Source organism: Brachyistius frenatus, unplaced genomic scaffold (genome assembly GCF_029030835.1).
Source record: "Brachyistius frenatus isolate BFR_SWC_R1_liver_20210118 unplaced genomic scaffold, ASM2903083v1 Contig_20, whole genome shotgun sequence".
Taxonomy (NCBI): domain Eukaryota; kingdom Metazoa; phylum Chordata; class Actinopteri; family Embiotocidae; genus Brachyistius; species Brachyistius frenatus.
In genome coordinates, this window is record NW_027210619.1 from 614,457 (window position 1) to 634,866 (window position 20,410).

A 20,410-nucleotide genomic window follows, 5' to 3' on the forward strand; every position below is an offset into this window, starting at 1 on the left:
CCAAACATTCACAAACAGATACAAACAGACTGACATAAAAACCCTCAGTGTCGCAGCATGCACAGATACAATTGAGAATACAAACAGTCCAATCCTCCTTTAGCACCAGAGCAGCCAAATATTCAAAACAGGCAAATGCTGATGGAGAGAGAAGTAGAACTGGAAAAGGCTAAAGCCAGAAAGAAAGACTGCGGACTGCTAGAAAATACAGATGGCTCATGAAGAGGGGAAATGAGATGAAAGGAGCGGAGTTAAGATTTCTAGCTCCTTCACTTTCCTCAAACCTCACAACAAGAGCTGGTTTTACTCGCATGACCACGACCACACACAAGCACCAAACATTTTCACTCAGTGTGACCTTCTTAAATCCAGCCTGAGAAGAGGAGTTCATACAAGCACCACATATTGGCCAGATGAAGACCACAGACTTTGCTGTGTGTCCTTGACGTTGGATCGACTCGTACAGGGAGCTTTGGAACAGTCGCCAGGCCACAACCGCGTTTTGACCACTGTGGGGCTTCTCTCAAAATGAAAGCTGCTGCTCAGACCACCAAAACAAATCACTATATCAACTCGGTCACGCTGACAGTGGCGCTAGGATTTTTATCAATCCTGCTCTCCCCTCAGAGGGTGACATCATACGGCTGGGAACCACAAGATGATATCAACAAATTATTGCTCCTCCAAATGTCCTGTGATGGAGGAGGGAGGAGGGAGAAAGGTTCAGGGTAACATGCACCAGTCAGCAGGATTAACATCACAGAGCACTGTTCTACCAGGTACCTCATTATTCTCCTGCTTCTCTCCCTGTCTGTTTTTGACTTCTGCCTAAATACTAGCCAACTCTTCACTCCTCTCTCATTGTTCTCACTCATTCCCTCCATCTTTTTCCCACTTGCTCACACCAATATGATGATATTTTACTGACCGAGACCAATAACAATGATGAAAAAAACAACAACTACCAGTTCTGCATCTCTCCCTTCACACAACAACCTGTTTTCAAATTAATTTCTCCCCAGCTTTCAGCACGCCATTGCCTTACTTTTTATTTTTTTTTCTTAAATCTGTCCGCTGTGCTCTCTGTTTTCTATTTCTCTCTAAGGGTCTCCCTGATGTGTCTTAAAAACAGCTTGGGCTTATAATTATTTCCACATGGTTGGACATTCTGCCAAGAGACCCAGTTCACCGCAGCAGTAGACAAACGAACACAAACACACATGATCCTGCGAATGCTCTCACACATGGCCGTAGCATGTTGCAGGTCAAACTTGGCTCTCTGACTTCAGTGCCAGTCAGACAAATGAGGCTGTAATATAATTGAAATGTGGGTTTTATGAAGACACACTAACATCTCCCACCATAATCTAATCGACTTCCTAAAAATGTGTTTAGCATGTTGGCAACAGACTGAAAATAAGGCAAGCAGACAAACACATCAGTCCACAGCGACATGTGCATGAGCACTAGAATATCTTATTCCTGGGGAACTGCTGTTATGCTGTAGATTTTACCCGAGCAGAAGCAGAGGACTAAGTACAGTAAATTCAAGGACAACAGTAGCTCTTTAATACTGCATGTGACATCCTGACCCTTATCATTTTAATGAAAGCACTGATAATGGAGCCTGATAATCAAACCCAATTATCATTTTGTTACACTTAATAGACTATACTGTATATGATTCGCTGAACAAATCAGAGAAGTGGGCAGAAATTCAGAGGAATGGTACTTAAAGCCGCCCTATCACGTAGTGAATAACATTTGTTCCAGTCAGTGCTGCTCTTAAAAAGAAAAAGAAAAACACATTTAAGAGTGCAATACCTCTGGCTTTGCATGTTTTGAATCACCTGATACTTATCTTTACATTAACACTAATCATTTTGCTCTCAATACACATTTTGCTCCATTTGAAAAACCTTTTCTAGTCTTCCAGGCACCTAATGGTTTCCTTTCATTTCAATATGGTGTGAAAATTAAATAGAAGAATCTCAGAAGTTGTTTCAGTTATGTAATCAATTTATGTCAGTGTTATAGAGTCATTGCATGGTAAATGTCTGCTGTCTGCACTGCATTATTCCCACAATAACAAATCATGGGCAACTAGGAATGATTGGAAAATGACTTGAAATCTATTACTGTGCGGCACACACCCATAACAAGGCAGCAGAAATGTAAACCACACTGCTGCTCTCCTTTAAATCATATCACTCTTAAATGTAACTGAACTGTTTTGACTTTCTTAACTTTCCAAAAGTAACAGCGTCCAGTACCTGAGCAAAAATCAAGCAGTTTAAAACCAGCTGAGATTCTTCAGAGTTAAACTTTTCACTCAGCTGTTAATGTAGATGTGCACTCCAGGGTGTGTCGGTGTACCATGACTTCACTGTTGTTGAAAACTGTTTCTCAGTCTGGTGTTAAGTTACTCTTTAAGTGGTGGAAGAATAACAGGTTTCAGACAGAGTTTGGGTTTGTGTGCATGGAAATCTACTTAAGTAATGAGAGCAATTTAATTTTTTTGTGAAGCAAACTTTCATTCATTGTGTACTGCCTAACTCGGATGTTAACCTTATCCTTGGCCAATTCATATCCTTAACTGATCCCCAATTCACACGTGACTCCTGGCCTTCACCACGACCTTTAGAAATGATACCTCATTAAGACTGGACATTGGTTCCCATTATGACTACTGGTCTTGACAAGGTCGGTGTTTACACAGGAAATACACACACACACACACACACACACACACACACACACACACACACACACACACACACACACACACACACACCTCCCACCTTCCATGCTTGGCCTCAGTGGAGTCTGACCAGGCGCTCGAGGCTGTGATGTCAGAGTCTGGGATGGTGCCATCCTCCATCCCCAGGGCGTAACGGCACTGAGCTGTGAGGGGAGGATCGAGGGGAAAGAAGAGAAGGAGAGTGAGAGGGAGACAGAGACCGGATGAAGATATGAGCAAAATGCTTATCCGTATGAAGCACATGTCCAGGGGAAACTAGATATTTCCATTAGACTTTCAGCAGCCATCATTGGTCACAGAGCATAATTTTGTTATGTCATCTCTGGGAAAACTTCCGGACTTCATGCTTCCTAACCCACACAGGCAGAGAGTGAAGGGAGAAAACTAGGAAATTGTTCCTCTTGCTGTTACTTGTCATAGTATCTCTCAGCGTTAATGACTTCATGTAATGTGTAATGGCAATTTTGCATCACTTATTCCTGCAAGTCCCTTCTATCCAGTAAAAAGTGACTGCATCAGTGAGTCATTAATTCCCATATACGAAGTGCATGCTGATATTTTATGCGGTGGCCCCCTGCGAGACACTGTGACCTGTCGTCCCTAAGGCTACACCTTTCCTGTTTCTTTTGCCTTTTGTCTCTGCATCCCACACAAAGCCACCTCGTCAGGGCTCCAACGACCCTGCACAGCTCCTGTTCCAGTTACCACTGACTGGGGATTTGCAGGAGGAGAACAAAAGAGAGGCAGAAGCTGAGGGCAAAAGAGAGAACACAGACAGGTCTCAGATATCTGCGCTGACTCTGCTCCAGAAGCAGTATTATCAAACGATCGAGATAGCGTGGTTCCAGGCGGGGATTACCCAATGACCCAGCTATCCGCTCTGCAGTCAGTCGTGAGGAGGAGGTGGACGGGGCGAGAGGCTGAGGGAGTGTTTGGTCAGTGATAAAGTGAGAAGGGGTACTGACAATGATATGGAGAGTTGGCTGAGGGTGACAGAAAGAGGTGGGGGGTGAGGTGGGCACCCAACTCAGATTCTGTCATTGAGTCAGTGAACAGGAATGTTGGGCTGCATGACAAACCCTAAAAACCCCAACGGGTGCAAGAGACACACAGTTCATCCACACCCCGAGGACAGGTGCCCATTTCATTACATCATCATCATTATACCACATTGGCAGTCAACAACCCGCCATCTGCAGTCTTTTCACCTCTCGCTGTCTCTGCACCCTGCAGTGTCCTCTGCTTTCACCTTCTCCTCGTCATTTTTCATAAGATTTAAGCCCAAAACCATTCTGCGCTGTCACGCTTGGTTCACTTCCATCTACAAGACTAAACTCTTGTTTGTATTACGCCACAGTCTGTTTATCAGTCTGGCTAAATATTCTTGATCTTTTTTATGCTGACACAATAAGTCAATAAATCAACAATTCCTATTATCAAAAGACAATTACTCATCACTCAGACAATTTGTATTTGGGCTGCAAATAATTTTCATGATCAAATTATCAATTTTTAATTAGTCATGAATTACCTACTGATTAATCACTTTTTACTTTATCATTTGGTTGAAATAAATGGGAAAGAGGCCTGACAGGATGACTTTAAACTACTTGTTTTTGCTGACTAACAGTCTAAAATCCTCAAAAATTCAGTTTAGTATCACATAAGATGAAGAAAACAGCAAATCTTCACAAGTGAGAAAAAGAAATAAGAAATATTTTTGATACTTTGACACTGATGGTGGCCCAGTGAGGTTGAGCACAGCAATGCTTTGACCTAAACGCAAATGTCAGCAAGCTAACATGCTCACAATGACATGCTGATGCCACAAAGGCCTCTGGGAAATAATTTGTAAACTAAGTGATGACTTCAATAATGAATCAGCATATGATTAATACAATAATTGATAGCGGTCACTTTACTCTTAATCACAGTCGAGCTGCTGCAGACAGAAGGTTGACCGCACTGCAAACAGTCTCCTGTGGTTGGCTCACATTCACTACCTCCTCATGCTCTCCCTTCACCAGACATTTTGACTGACACTTTCATGAACTGCCTGTGCATTAGCGGTCTTGGCGAGCCGGGAGGGTGGGGGGGACCGGCTAGCTCTCTCATTCTCCTATTACACACGACTGGCTGGCAGACAGGGAGAGGACACAGGATAGCCTGTTGATAGTGGATGGAGAATGAGCCTTACTGATCTGAGAATGTGAGCAGAATGTCAGAGCAGCGGGGACAGACATTCACTGTGCCTGCAGACAGGAGGACAGGAAGAGGTTTGAGAGTGCAATTACATCTGAGTTTGTGGGAGTAAAAGAAAAGACTTTGAAAGGTGTTTCAAAACTGATAAATTGAAGAAAAAAACAAGTTACGACAAAAACGTGTGTTTTTGTGTGTGTCTGACAACCTACCTGGGTTAAAGTGCCACTCGTGATCCTCTGAAGACGACACCAGCACTGCCAGGACTGCGACCACAGTGACAGCAAACAGCCGCAGGGTTGTCAAGGCCATGACAGCAGCAACACACCTGGTTACCTGTCCGGAGACACACTGATGACCACAGGCATACCTGTCGCAGAGAAAGACAGATTTAGAGCTACATCAGCTTTAGAGATCTTCTGTTGCCTTTGTAATAACACCGACCCCCCTCATAACACAACTTATCTTATTTTTGCTTCCACATGAACACGCTGACCTCAACGAGTCATTATCTCCATTGATAACTCAGGTCTCCCAATCAAATCCTCTTATAACAGAGCACGTCGCATGTCTCACAATCATTTGTTTCCAAACATTTTCTATGCTGTGCTCAGCAATGGGCCAAACCCCAGAGGAGCAAGCACAAAGCCATATAACAAAGGCCACTTTCACGGGCTAATTTGTTTTTCTCTCTGGCACCAGAATGCCGTGACACAACAATACTTTGCTGCCTTTAGAAAGGGCTGCAAACAGCTTGGTAATCGAGGATAGTATAATTAGAGGTCCCCATTTACTCCCAGACAATTTCATTCTTTCTGAATTTGAAATGCCAATCATCTCTTCAAATTACTGATTTCAAACCTATTTTCCCTTAATAGGATGGAGTGTATCTGGAGCACCCGGTTATAGACGCTTGTTTGGGATAAATAACAAACACCTGAAGCTGAGAAATGAAACCAAATGAGTAAGACAGAGCAGAAGGAGGGATGTCAGTATTGTGAGTTATAGGGGACACAGACATTGTCTGTGTTATTACACAGTAAATGGCTTGCTCAAAACATTACATCACAGTTATTTTGTACGTGTTCTTGAAACTTTAAAGATCCTGGAAATCCTAAAGTTTACTAAATCACAACTACTTTCATTTTCCTGTTTATTAGGTGCACTTAGCTAAAACTAAGGCTGTGTCATACAACAAAGCTTCAATGCCCCTCCCCCCCTTTATGAAGGTCACATTGAATTTTGTGAAACTGTTTTAATGAAATGTTTATTCAACTTTATGATCATTTAGGAGTCTGTGGTGCTGTTGAATTGTGTTGTGTCATACTGAGTTTCCAAAACGACTATAAAGTTTGAATCAATACCACTCTAGTTTCAACAAAAACAGAGCATTATAACAACAAAGGTAGGAATCAATGCAGGACTGCTGTAACATGCCATATTGTTTGTTTTGCCACTTGTCATCTGAGTGTACATCTAAAATATTTTCAAAATAACATCCAACTCAGTGTTTTCATCCTGAAAGAAAACATTATGAAAAAGAAAAATAAGCACATTTCATAGCCCTGTTCCTTGTGCATAATACTTCTGTATGTGTTTGAGGAAAACTTCCAGTGGTGGAACAAGAGGGAGGAAAGGAACCTCGTTATAAGTGGAAGTCTGAAGTGGGAGTGACAGCTGGGAGAGACAGAGAGGCCGGGCTGCCTTCCCTGTAGACCCTCTGTGTTTCGGCTTCATCTCTGACTAGACTGGGACAGGCCGACAGCTGACACAGCTGTAGTGACAGAAGATCGGAGGAGGAGAGGGGGAGAAGGGGGTCTCTGAGGGAGGCAGGGAGAGGGAATGTATGGAAACAAGAGTGAATAGTTGAGTTACTTCAAGCACAGCAGAGCGGAGACGGCAGGGCAATAGCAGCGATGACATGGGTACATGTGTGTGAGTCTTTGGGAGGAGGGCGGTGGTTTAGAGATGGTGACTTATGGCCTTGCAGCATGTGTATATGCATGGGTGCACGCATAGAGGAGATCTCGGGGATAGCCAGCCAGTGCAGCTGTCCTGAATGGGAGGCACAACGCAACCGATACATGGGGCATATGTTCCAAGTGTGGAGAGAAACAAAGAGAGAAAAAGAGGCAGAAAAAAGCTCAAGTTGTCCAAATGAGTAAGTATGTTTGCACATATGCCAGATGACAAATGCTGAAATATGAGGCTTACTGGACTGAGCTCTGTGCAAAATCAGAGGTGAGAATCTTATGAGTGGGTCCACAAATCCAAGGCAATCACCATAACAACCACCACAATATCAACAAACTCGATAGCATGTCATCACAGTTTTGTCTGCGAGAGGAACAAATTTTTTTATCCAGCACACAAAAGAGATACAAAGACATCATAAACAAAGATATTATAAACAAGAGCCAAAAACTAACCAAATAAATGTTTCGGTGAGGAGGAACAAATGTGGTGACAGCCATCTGAGAACATTGTTGTTTGAAAAGTCAAGTGGTGCTGAACAGCTGTGGTTCGTGCTCAGAGAGGAGGAGAAGGGCCCGCTGTGTTCCTGAGGAGGCAGCGCTGTGTGCAGCCCAATCTACACTCTACACATTCAGTCTAAGTTAATCCACGAGCAGGACTAATGAATACTCATGAGCAGCTGCTGCTTCTGTCCCACACAACCAAACGCAACTGACAAGAGCGAGGCAGAGAGACACAACTTTGTTTTAGTTAGAAGCCATTGCATCATTAAAGATAGTTTGCCAGTCTCTATAATTAGATTGCTTCAGTAAAAAGTTGGCAGGACTACCTTGGCTCTGGATAGGGTCCTTTCTAGAGAGCCCTTCATGTTGGACCCAAATGTGAGCATTCGTTCTTTTTTTCCTCATTGTTTAATAAAGTCAGACTAAACGTCTGTATTAACCTGATGGATTTTCAGGAAGTTTTGCATGTTTGAGCTCATTAACTGCAAACTGTGTGTATTTCACATCACTGCTGACAATTTTCCAAAGTATATCATAACTTTTAGGTTGTTTGTTTTTGTGATTCCTTCATTCTAGACAGCCATTAGTTTTTAGTCTGTCAGCACAGTTAAAAAACAAATTGTACAGGCTTGAAACCTAAGAGATAATCAGTCAGATTCATTGAAATTTAGTCAATTTTTTCCCGTAGTTATGTTATCAGCATCTAAGACTCAAACAAATTTATGCATTTCACACTGGCCGTTATTATTTTCTTATCTTTCACATTTCTGGATGAGAACACATCCTATCATCTTAATAAATATGATGCCTTCAAGCTGTCAAAACACGATACTTTATCTGACAGCCTCTATTGTGATTACTAAGATGGATATCATTAGCGTGTTTTAAACATCTGCAATTTAATATTTCAACTGTATTGCTAGACTATGAATTGAACTGAAATTAAAACAAGAGGGGCGGCAAGTTGGTGTATTGGTTAGGCTGTATTTCAGTACAGAAGTGCCAACTTCAACGTGCTGAGCTGATCACAATGACAAACATGCTGGTAGTTACCAGATATGATGTTCACTGTGTTTGTTATCTTGCGCGTTAACATGCTACCATTTGCAAAATAGCTCAAATGGGGAATGTCATTAGTTTTTCACTTAAATTGCTGACAGATTAAAGTATTGGACAAATGAAAAAGAAAGGTGAAATTGAACATAAATTACAGTGTCAAGAATATGAATGTTTCCCAAATATTACAGCCGTCCACTCAGTTGTTGAGACATTTCACTGAAAATAATGAATGTCAATCTTAATATGGTGGGTGATCATCTGGGCATCTTAAATGTCTGTTTAAAGTGTAATAGGAGTTGTTGGGTTTTTTTTTTACAATACTTGCTGAGACATATCAGTCTGGACAGAAGTAGTGGACTGTGAGCTGCATCACCAGCATGACTAAAAACAGCTTATGCTCTCATTTGTTTTTATCCGAGTTGGCAAACTATCTAAAAATGTGCAGGCTGTTTTGGGAAAAGTAATAATGTAATAACGTATGCCATGTGCAACACACAAAACCTTTGAGCCTTGTTTCCTTAACGTCTTTCTTGTCTCATGCACAGACCACAACGTGTGAAGTCTCCAGCCACGGCCAGATAGTAACACGCTGCCAGTTAGACGTGACTAATGGCCACTGGGGAGATACAGAGCAGTGAGCTCTTTGTTTTGGATTTCTGTCCGTCTGTGAAAAAGCTGGTTGTGCGCACCACTACACTCCGAGTCCTGGAGAGAAGGAAACCCAATTTAATTTTTAATCTTCGACCCTTTGAAGGGCGAGACTGTGCCAGCCACAGGAACAAGGTGATTTGCTGGCTTCCTTAAAAAACTGCCTTTATTGTGTGAGACAGGGATGGCATGAAGTGCTGATACCTGCAGGGTCACTGTTTTCTTGTTTTTACTGAAGACTCACTCTAAGGACAGGCTGGAGCCGTTTGTCAGTTTTGTGTCTCTTGGAAACATTTCCTTCAGTTTACTTTGGTTGAATATAAAAAGATGCCTTTCAGTGAGGAAAAAAACACATATTTACACCTTCAGTGAAGGTGGACACTAATTTTATCTTTTAACTGAGTTAATACAGGCAGTACATTTTTGGTATCTACCCACCAAATCTTTTAAAGATGATCCATTATAAAAGAGAGAGTTGTGGGTGAAGTCTGGTTGGTATTATAATTTGCTGTTTGTCATAGTGTTGGTCATAGATTGGTCATCAAATTGTACATCTGAGTCACAATACATTTATCTGTACAAGGCCAGTCATGACTGTTCAATTTGCTGATTTCTAAAGGAGGAAGTGGCAGGAGAATGGATGAATCACTTAAACCGGGCAATAACAGTTAAAAGGGACACAGCAACAGCAGCCCAGTCAGATAAACAAATTTAACAGCAGCAAAAAGAAAAGGAGAAAGTAATGTGGCTTGAGAATGAGTAAAGGAGGTGATGAATCATAAAGAAGACCGGGGATTATAAAAGCGAAACCTGTTTCCAGGAATAGTTTAGTTGTGCTTAATATTGAATGACTCATTAGGACAGCTCAGCTTTCCCCCCCAAAATACCCAATTCAAAACACCTCTTCCTGGTGGCAGAGACACAGCATGGCAGCATCATAAAGTAGCAGCTCATAACCTCAGCTGCAGTGCTGCCAGAGAGCCCCGGAGCAATGAGCCAACATTTTATTTCTGAAGAAACAAAATGTTCGCAGTTCTTTTGATGATCTCCAGTTTGTCCTGTTAAAGTTACTACATTATGCTCAACACTTCCTGTATCTGTTTCAAATTAAAAGCCCTCTGGCTTTCAGGGGACAGAAACCCCTCATTTCTTTACAATGCTTTCATTGTGAACATTTACAGGGACATGTCACTGAAATTGGACAATTGCACTTTAGATAAGTAATTCAGAACTGTTGAAAATAGCATGATTATATCATCAACGAATTAAATAAAGCATTAGAAAATAAACATCATTGACTATTGTATGTAAACTTGGTTAGAGCTGTTACACAACATGTCACATACTTACAACAAACAAATAGCACTGCATCACTGCTCATAACAAATATCATTTTCAAGGCAACAGTGGCGATAGTTTAACACAGGGACTCCTGAGGTGGAACAAAAATGAACATGAAAAAGTAAGTTGGTTTCATGCGGCTACATAAAAAAAGAAATCATTCACTGTCACAGTCTCTTTTTACTGCCTGCTTTCTATTGGAAGCGGGCCCACTTGGGCTCCTTGGTCCACACCAGTTGCAGCATTACTCAGTGTATCTTCACTGTGGACAGAGATAAATTGTGACTGATTACCACACGCTGGTCTGGCAAATGAGAATGCCTTCATCAACAGCAGCCACACAAACCTCTTTGTAAGTGCAGGGGACAAAACATCACTCCAGGTTTGTAGCCAGAAAGCCACATTTTCTTCTGGGTGTTTGGGTGGTCAACAAACAAAGGCTTTATTTTTGGGCCAGGATGTGATTTGTGAAGGTCGTGGTACACATTACAGCCAAAACATGCACATTTAAATAAAACTAATGAACAAATAAAGTGTGTGCAATAAACTGAACAAACAGATCAGGACTATAATGCCTTCAGAAACACCAAACCAAAACCTATTTAAAAAGTCAGTTAATTAAGACTCTGATGGAGGTGGGTAGTCTTGTGTGGATATGGCTGTATTAGTCATATTCTATGTTTATGGAGATTTGGTCAGTAAATTCAGGTAGAACTGGACTCCTTTGGGAACTTCCTGTCCTCATAATGCAGTTCATCAGAAAGCAGTGACAACATGAATTTTCCAACTTTAAATATTGAGGTCATGCACATAGTAGTCACAAATATTGGATATTGGTATCTACCTAAAAATCCAGTACTGTTTGGGCTCCATTTCCTTTTCTATCCTCATTGTTAGCTTTCAACAGGTTTAATGCAGCAAATGACACACAATGATGAATATACAATGCTGGTTTTCTCAAGTAGTTTATCCAAGACCTCTCTTGTATGAGGGCAACGTTGACGTTTTATTGCTTCTATTTTTCTTGGTAATGTCCATTTTTGACTGATGCTTTAGCCAACCTTTGTGCCAATTAAAAGCTTTTGAAATGTTCAACAAAAGGAGGTTTGCAAATTTCTGAGGTTTGTCAATTGTCATAGAAATGTGTGCGCTACAAATTCAAATATATAGCCTGACCAGGTAGATCTCAAATGTGTCTATATGTAGATTAGGGTCGGGTGACAAGAACAAAATCAAATATAGCAATAAATTTGACCAAATATGTAGATATTGCAACGATATTATAGGGATGACTACTGGTGCTTTCACACAATATTTATATAATGCGATTTTTGACAATTAAACATCATTAGATAGATAGATAGATAGTTACTTTATTACTCCCCAAGGGGAAAAAATTTCGCCACAGCAGCATTTATAGATACAGGAAAGAAATAAAACAACAGTAAAAAATATTAAATATAAAATTGCAAAGTATATACAATAAAATAAAATAGAATAATTAAATTAAAACTAACTAAACAATAGTGCAAAGTTTTGTTGTTGTTGTTGTTTTTTTATATTTAAACAACCAAGAAAACCAGACAACAGTGTTATTGTTGTGTGATGGATTTTGCCAGAGGTGAGTTATTGTACAGGCTTATTGCAGTGAATTAGTGCAGATATAATGACTATGGTTAGGTAAATTCAGAAAGGTAGATGACTTTACTGTAATTCAGCCTTTAGAACCAAGAAAAGATAACACTTAATATCATATCCCAAACTAAAGATGATATCTTCAGTCTCATATCATGATATCAATATAATATTGATAAATGGCTCATGTAGCTACAGGCCAAATATAATATTTCATCTGGAGTGTTTTTTAATTACAGCTCATATCATTGTGCTCCAAATTGGCTTCTGCAAAGGCAATAAAAAAATAAATAAGCCTGAGCCGATACACAGTAGACAGTATTGTTGAGCGCAGGCAAACCACCTGCGCTCAAGAGAACCAAAATAAAAACATACAATTTTCTGTGGAAGCTGAACTTCTACAAAGAACAGAGAGCATAACAAAAACACACACATAAACAAAAGGGAAGGCCATATTCGCACCTCTGGACTGTCAGCCAACGTGATCTACACAGAGTTGGCTGTTTATTAGCTGCATCGTGTGAATCAAAGACCGACTACTCTTTCTGTGCACGCAAAGGAAAAACACTAGATGAGAGAGGAGTGTTATAATATCTTCTGGGAAACTGGCTGCGACTGACAGAAACTGGATCACTGGTTTGTTTCTCAGGGCTCAAAGCCTCACACATGTCGGAACAAGTAGTTACACTGTCACAGCTCCTTTTTCTCTGCATAACCCAACTGGAATGAGATGAGATCATTTGCACTTTCTTGTGAAAGTGAATTAATGAGGGGCCCGTTTCACCTCTGAAGCAAAGTTACCTGCTGCGTGAAAATGAACCTTCACTCCTACTGTGAGGAAAGATTTATTCTGAGCTTGACCTCAGCTATGAAAATGCTAATGAGAGTCCAGCAGGTATGAGGTAGCATTACGATGTCAAGCAAAGTGTATGTGGATATCTAGGTCCAGTTTGACATAGAGCCTGCTTTGGGGCTGCAGTGTGATGCCGAGCCGCAGCCCAATTCCCCGAATTCAATTTGCACAGTCGCACTGCCACCTGTCAGAGAACAAGTGAGAAGCAAAGGGGAGGATGGGGTGAAAGGAGAAAGGAGAGGCATGTGACAGCACTGTGCTACTCTCACAATGGGCAGAGAGAAAACAGCCGCAGATTGAAATACAGACAGACAGACGGTCTGAAGAATATCAGGGAGGAAAATTCCCACAAGAAATCAAATGAAGCAGCTCCGGATGACAGAGCGAGCGTGGGACAAAAGCAACTCGTTACCCCCAAGGAGGTTGAGAATTATTCATCTGATGAGCAGGTATGGAGTGAACAAGAGAAGGAGGGAGATGGGGATAGCCTGGAGAGAAACAGAATGCAGCAGAACGATCAGGTCAAACAGGAATGAGATCAGCGAGACTCAACATTTTGAGTCAAAGTGAGAAAAACAGTCCGGCCAAACTCAGCTCTCAAACAGATGTCCTATTCTCATTTCTAATGAATGACAGCCGAGGAGAAAGAAAACTTTCAGATAACTTTGAGCTGGTTAATCTTTAAGCTACTGCAGCGGGCAAACAAAACAAAAAATGTAGACTCGCACAAAAGTAAATTAGGTTCCAACAATGTGGTGACCTGGTTAATAGAAAGTCTGGGCTTTGCTAAAATTTCAACCACACGCACAAACACTTCTCTGTTAAAAGCCTCAGGCACAGGCTGATAATTTTATCGCACTTGCAATCCTCCTCCTCCCTCTCAGCCTCCTAAAAGAGCTAAATTACACATCACACAACAGTTTCCTGATGCTAATATGCCCCTCAAAACCCTTTGCAGGAGACATCCAGTCAACTTGATGTAGATGTTGCTGCAACTCAGATTTATCATTCGTAGAGAACACATATTGAAGAAGAAGGTAACCTTTGATGTTTAGCAGTTTTCTACCATGTTCCAACAAGGTTTTCAAAAGCACTTACTTTGCCAGGAGCTATTAGTAATTATGCCACAGGAGGTACAGTGTGTGCCAGCAGCTCAGGCGTAAACACCACCGCAGTGTGAAGATTTGAACAGAGATGGGAGAAAAAAAAAAAAAACTGATAAAGAAAGAAGTGAGATGCAGAGAACAGAACTCACCCCGGCTTTCAAGTTTGTTTCCATATATTATAAGGTTCGTCTCAGGCGATAACTTAAAACTTCCAGTTGTTGGCATGTGAAGGAGCACAATGTGATTCACAGTTGCTTTCAGCGCTCTAGTTAGACCATTAACTTATCAAAACTATTAAAGGGGAAGGGGAGCAAATTGCCTCAAAAGATGTCACTTGAATCAGCGTTGGTTGACGACTACAGATTGGAAAGAAGTGAGTTTACCAGACATACGTAACCGGCTACTCATCTCTGCTTGAGGCTACATTAGCAGCTACAAGCATCACACGTTCCAATCTCAATGTCTTGCTGCTTCAATTGTACATTGAAAGTCCAACAATGTTACTGGAGTGCAATGCTTAATGAGTCAAATAATCTTTTAATGAGATAATTTTACTATTTCATAAAGCCATAAAACAGTTGAAAAATTACACATTAAGGAGGTATTAATGGTCATCTTCTACATTTTAGATGCTAATTATTCTGTTGAACTATATCATATATGTACATAAGCACCTTCAAAACTGCCCACCTTTGATTTTGGAGGACATGTAGAAGCATTTCTTTAGGTTTCTGAGCTTAAATGAGGCATCGAGCCAAGCTCTGAGATACTTTAATGCGATACTGTGACAAATTCTTTGAAGAGAGTTTAACCTCAGTTTGCTTACATACATCCAAGCAGCAACGTTGCTATCTAACCAGGACACCTTCAACGTAAAGCGCAAACAGATAAATCAGGAGACTCACAGGGAAGAGAGGAGAAGGGAGGCTGAGATGGATAAGCAGAGGAGGTAGATAAATGAAACATCTAGTGCTGCTTCAAAGGGAATGGAGAGATAGAAGATGAAGAAGGAGAGTCCGTGTTTGATGTTAAGATATGAAAGAAGAGACAGATTGCCAGAATGATCAATTAAGGGATCAAAAGTGTGCTGCAAGTCAAGGAGGGATGGACGAACAAGGGGATGAAGCAACGCTGGATGAGCGAGAACGCTGATCTGAGAGAAGGTAGGACTGGAGATGAATGCTCATGAAGAGGAAATCAAATACATTTGAAAACTGACAGACAACTGAAGCCCAAGATCCCTCTTTTAAATGTCACTGCCCATTACATGATTAATTTGGTTGTCTGACAGTCGTGTTGTGCGCACTGTGCATGTGACCACAAAACAGGAAATGCAATTGAAAAGTCCAGCTGTCTAGACTTGAGGGGAAATTGGTTTAGGAAAACAGTGTGGATAGTTGTAGCCATGCCTTCACTTCATTTCATTTCCCATTAAAAGGGGACTGTAGAGCGAGGAGGCAAGTAACTGTGTCTTGTCTTTGGACTTAAATGAATTCTTCCACTGGCTTTTCCGCTCAGTCTGTCGGGAGACAATTACGAGCAAACACAGACTTTCTGCCTATACGATCGCCATGAAGGAAGTCGCATAAAAAAAAAAAACTGTTCTTCTGGACTGAAAACACCATTGTCATTATTGTGCTCTTCTATGTGGTTAACTAGCCACATTAGCCACATCGTCGTAAAGATCAGGCAACTGTGCAAAACATCTAATTCAGTCATTGTGCAGGTTCCGCCTTTTGGGTTTGAATTTGAATCCACCTGCTAAAAGTCTTTTCAGATTGGTCAACAACCAGAAAGACTAAGTCACAAAGCACGGTCGCCTCCAAAACAATGACCCAGATGGACAACAGACGGAGGTCAATGATCAACCAGACCAGCGTTCCCACCGTAGATACCAAACCCCGCTCCTGTGTTTGTAGAAAAGCTTGCATGCAGGCACGCATCGATGTGTTTTCAATCAGTGAACAACAGGAAAATATGCAACACTGCAAAACCTTGCCTCATTTTCTTCTTGTTTTGCACATAAAAAAACAGCTTTCCAAGACTTTTGTTGCTGAGTCTTAACATCTCTAAAAGACCAAAACAAATAACAAACAGGCATTTCTCCAACCCTATTACACAAAATACTTTGCTTTGTGCATACTTCTCCACAAATCATACAGTATTTTGCAATTAATGTCATTTTCTGCCAAAACAACTCCAAAATCAATACAAAAAAAAAATTGCTCTCAAAGTGTGTGCATGTACACTTATACTTACATAACGGGTCTATCCAACTGTTCAAAAATATTCTGCGTCTCCTTCGCTGAGCTGCACAGCTGATAAAAAGTAGCTATGCAAGGCCGATGGCTCTTGAGGGACGCTGTGGGAGAATCAGCAGCCAGATGCCCATCAGACAGGGGAGCCAGCACACATGTGCATGCCGTGAGGGACTGTGCATCCACACTCGGGAGATCCTCTTTACTTTATGCCCCTGCGTTTGCTATAGAGGCAGAGAGGGAGGGTCGTTGAAAAGCACAAGCACCCACCACCACCTCCTCCTCCTCCTCTTCCCAACAGTTTAACAATACTACACCCCCTCTGACTGCTTGCTCAGTCCCCTGGCCAACAATCTCCTCTACCATTTTCATGTGGTGGGAAAGGTGATTGCCCGCTGCACTGCACACCCACTGAAGCCCATTGTTAGCCTCCTCCATCAGGCCACCATCGCCTCCCTGCAAGAACACAGGCATGCACAAACACACAGGAGCAAGCTGGCAACAGAAACAAAGGCAATCACACCCACATTTTCACCACTCTCCTGCTGTCTCTGTCAAAGGCAGAAAGTTGAAATGTGGGTTTTTTAAAAAAATTTTTTTATATATAACCTATTCTTGGTTTCTGCACCATCCTGTTTCCAGATAATAAGAGGAACATGATTGATCCACTATTACATCACTGCCCTGTTGTACTGGCTCAGGAAACCAAAAAATGCACATCCTGTTCAAAGTCCAAACCTTCCCGCAGCTCATCCCCACAGACTGATTTTCTGTATGGACACAGGCCCTCCTCTCCAGTGGTGGGCCACCCTGTGTTGATTTTATGGTTTGGCTCTGGTAACTGATTAGCTCCCCAATGGAAACCACCTCATTTAAAGCCAGAGGTGAGTGAAACCAGAGCTAACGGCCTCATTGACAGTCACCTGTGGGGCAGTGAGGTCAGAGGGTCAACCACGGGTGTGATGACCACCAGCTGGATGTGTGGAGGTCATCCTAAACATCAGCCATTTTACGGAGCCATTCATCAGGACTGCTGGAGTTTAAAAGCTCCACATGCCAAGAGGTCTTACTTTTGTTTAACGTGAGCTTTTCTGAATGAGGTGCAAAGTAAAACAAGTGAGGAATGACTTTAACAGGCTGTGAAGAGAGGAATGGTTGGTGACAACTTGACCAAACCCATGTAAGTGTTTGGCAGCGAGTCTGGCTGAGGATTTAAATTGATGGGGAGGTTGGATGAAAAAAAAACAAAGTCCAAAGTGAATATTGAATAGTCTTGGCACAAAGCAGAACTCTGAATAATGCTTTCTCTGCTGCCAAGGACCCACAATTAGCACAATGTTGAACAGCACAGTTTCCAATAAGTCTAGACCATGATGTACACTGTCAGAATATTTCAGCTACGCAGACTGTATCTGCCAACCAAACGCCAGAGACTAAAGCGCAACGCTATACCTCGTATGCGCTTCCCAAGAGTCCGTGGCCAACGTCCAGGGCTGCATCACCCAGCTCCACGCCGAGACTTATAGACGCCAAGCCACAGAGTGAGAGGCAGACAGACACACAGACACACAGACAGAAAGGCTGGAAATACCCGCTGCTATATTGCTGCCTATTAAAGCGCTCAGGGAAGAAACGTGCAGTGGATAACCACGATGAATTTGTCAGTACTTACCTAAAAGACAGGGATAAGTGTGCTTTGACAGCAGTCTAAACTTTGTAATAAAGTCTGTATTTGGCGAGCTGTACCCTGAACAGCACACGTCCACCGAATAATCCAAACTGAGCTCCGGAGCAGTTGTTGCGTTCAGTGAACGACCGTAGCCAAAACTCCAAAAACGACAAAATACTCCGTAGTTCCTGGACGCACCGGCTGCTAATACACCCGCAGCCCGATTTTCACTTGACACTCTTGAAGTGTATGGTTTTAAAACTTGTCAACGCTGAGGGAAATGTATAAAACAAGGGAAAGACACCATGAAGGGTCCCCGCGCCTCGCCCCCTCGCTGAATGTGAGCCGCTCTCCCGAAGTCCGGGCTCCGCAAGCGGAGCCGGCAGGCGCCACCAGGTGCTCATTTACATAACTGCACCGGCTGTGTCCAATCACAGCTGCGAGCAAGGTGTCTGATTGAATATTCCAGCAGGCGGCTCGTCCAACCAGAGCCTCCTGTGGGAGGGAGCTGTGAAACGTAAAACTGAAATCCAACGTGAAGTCTTCTGGGGCGATGGGAGTTTCTTCCTTACAGCAACGCTGAGATTTGGGGAATATGACATATGATACATCAGCAGGCAGGATGGCTTCACCTGGTTAACTCTTTGCATGTCAGAAAATGTTGCTCTGCTGTTTTGAATCAGTGTTTTCGTATTAATATAAACTTGTAAATTCCTTCAATAACTTTTCAACTTTTCAGCATCTGGCTGGGGACTTTTAATGTAGACCCACAGCACTGTGCCTTGGTATTTACCTCTGAAGGAAACTTTATTACAGAGTATTGGTGGTGTAACTGTATACCATTACTGCCCCTGGGCTATAATGACTCAGATTGAAGGGTTTGCAGTAAAACACTGCAATGGAGCTGGAACCAGGATAGTTGTTGATACGGGAGTCCTGCAGGCGAAGCAAAACTGAGGCAGGAACTCATGTTTAAAAAGAGACACATGTGTGTATGTATGTTTATGCTGAATAGCATCAAAACTTGAACAAGTCAGACTCAAATAGGTTGAAAAAAAAGGCAGTAAAGCAGTTACAGTATGTGTTGGTACTTGCCTGAGAGGAGGGGAACTTTAGCTGGCACTCTGGCAGGGAGGAACAATAAAGGTCATTTAACACACTCTCTGAGCTCCACCTTGGGTAAACAGTGAAGGGGAACACTGATACTGCTGCTTAATGTTCACTTGTTGTGCACCTGAGTGCTTGTATCTGTGTTTAAGATTGCGTATGCACTTTTTGTCTCTTTAATGTCCTTAAATGAAGCACTTTTGTCAATAAATACACTGTTTTTGATCCCAAGCAACAGATTCATGACATGTGAAATTTAGTCAAATACTCAAAATTCAGGTGGAATATCTCACTTTTACTCTACTGTATTTATTTAACAGCATTAGTTACTAGTTAGCTCCTGTTGTGTTCCTGTTAGTGTCTGATGAGTACTATATATTTGCTTTCATGAATATAATACAAAAACATCATGAGCTGCACATGTATGTTAACAGATACAAACACATTTTCTACTTGTCAGCTTTACTGTAAATCACCCCTTACACTCCCCCTTCCTTACCCCTTCACCTTCCCTCCCCCTCTCCCTCTCTACAGCTCTCTCCAACTTTCTCTGTGTTTATAAGGACTTTAGTTGACTTTCATCTGGCCTGGCCTCCTTCTTCCTGCATATCATTAACATTCTCTCATCGCTTTTCAATTAAGAGCTAAACCAAACCAAAACACTCTCTTTTCTTCTTAAAGTCTTCTTTGCATATAGAACATAATCTTGTGTGCAGAATTTTCTCTTTGTTTAGCCACAATTGCTGACTTATTAATGTTTTTGCTTCTCTGGAGTTTGTTTCAGTTGTAGCTTTTCTCTCTATTTCTCTTTCTGTTTTCCAACAGTGCCAAGAAAATACAAAAAGTTATGTTGTTAATCTGAAATTTGAAAGTTTTTATCAATGACATCACCAACAAAATGTGAACTAGTTCCCAGAAATTATCCTGCTGATGAGTGCAGTAATTCTGAGCTCTCCCCAGAGCCTTTTCCTTATTTTTTCAGCCCTTTCTGTTGTGCACATGGTCAAACTGGCTCTGCTTTGTTCGTTGTCCAGGCAACTGCAAATCCCCTGGCAGAAATTATGACCTTTTTCAGCATTATTTCCTTTCTACCCCGTGCCGCTTCGCTCCTACTCTCTTTGTGTCTCACTTTCTTGCTGCTCTGATCCTTTTTCATTTTTTCTTTACTCCCTCTTTACACAAAACGTGCTCAGTTCCTTTGTAGAGTTTTGGTTTGTTGTCACTAAAACCACTCTTTTCTCCCCCACCTTCTCTACTCACTTTGAGTGAAAACCAGTGGAGCATAAAAAGCAGGTCT

The 20,410-nt window shown here is 41.8% G+C and overlaps 1 protein-coding gene across 1 annotated transcript in view; it reads right to left on the reverse strand.

The window, feature by feature from the left end:
* ddr1 (discoidin domain receptor tyrosine kinase 1) overlaps positions 1-18,362 on the reverse strand; it is a 36,482-nt gene extending 18,120 nt beyond the window's left edge. The window contains 3 exon segments of the mRNA XM_069695624.1: positions 2,802-2,904; positions 5,173-5,330; positions 18,010-18,362. Of these exon segments, the coding sequence (XP_069551725.1) occupies positions 2,802-2,904; positions 5,173-5,272 (203 nt within the window). The 5' untranslated portion in view covers positions 5,273-5,330; positions 18,010-18,362.
* Positions 18,363-20,410: the final 2,048 nt, after the last annotated feature.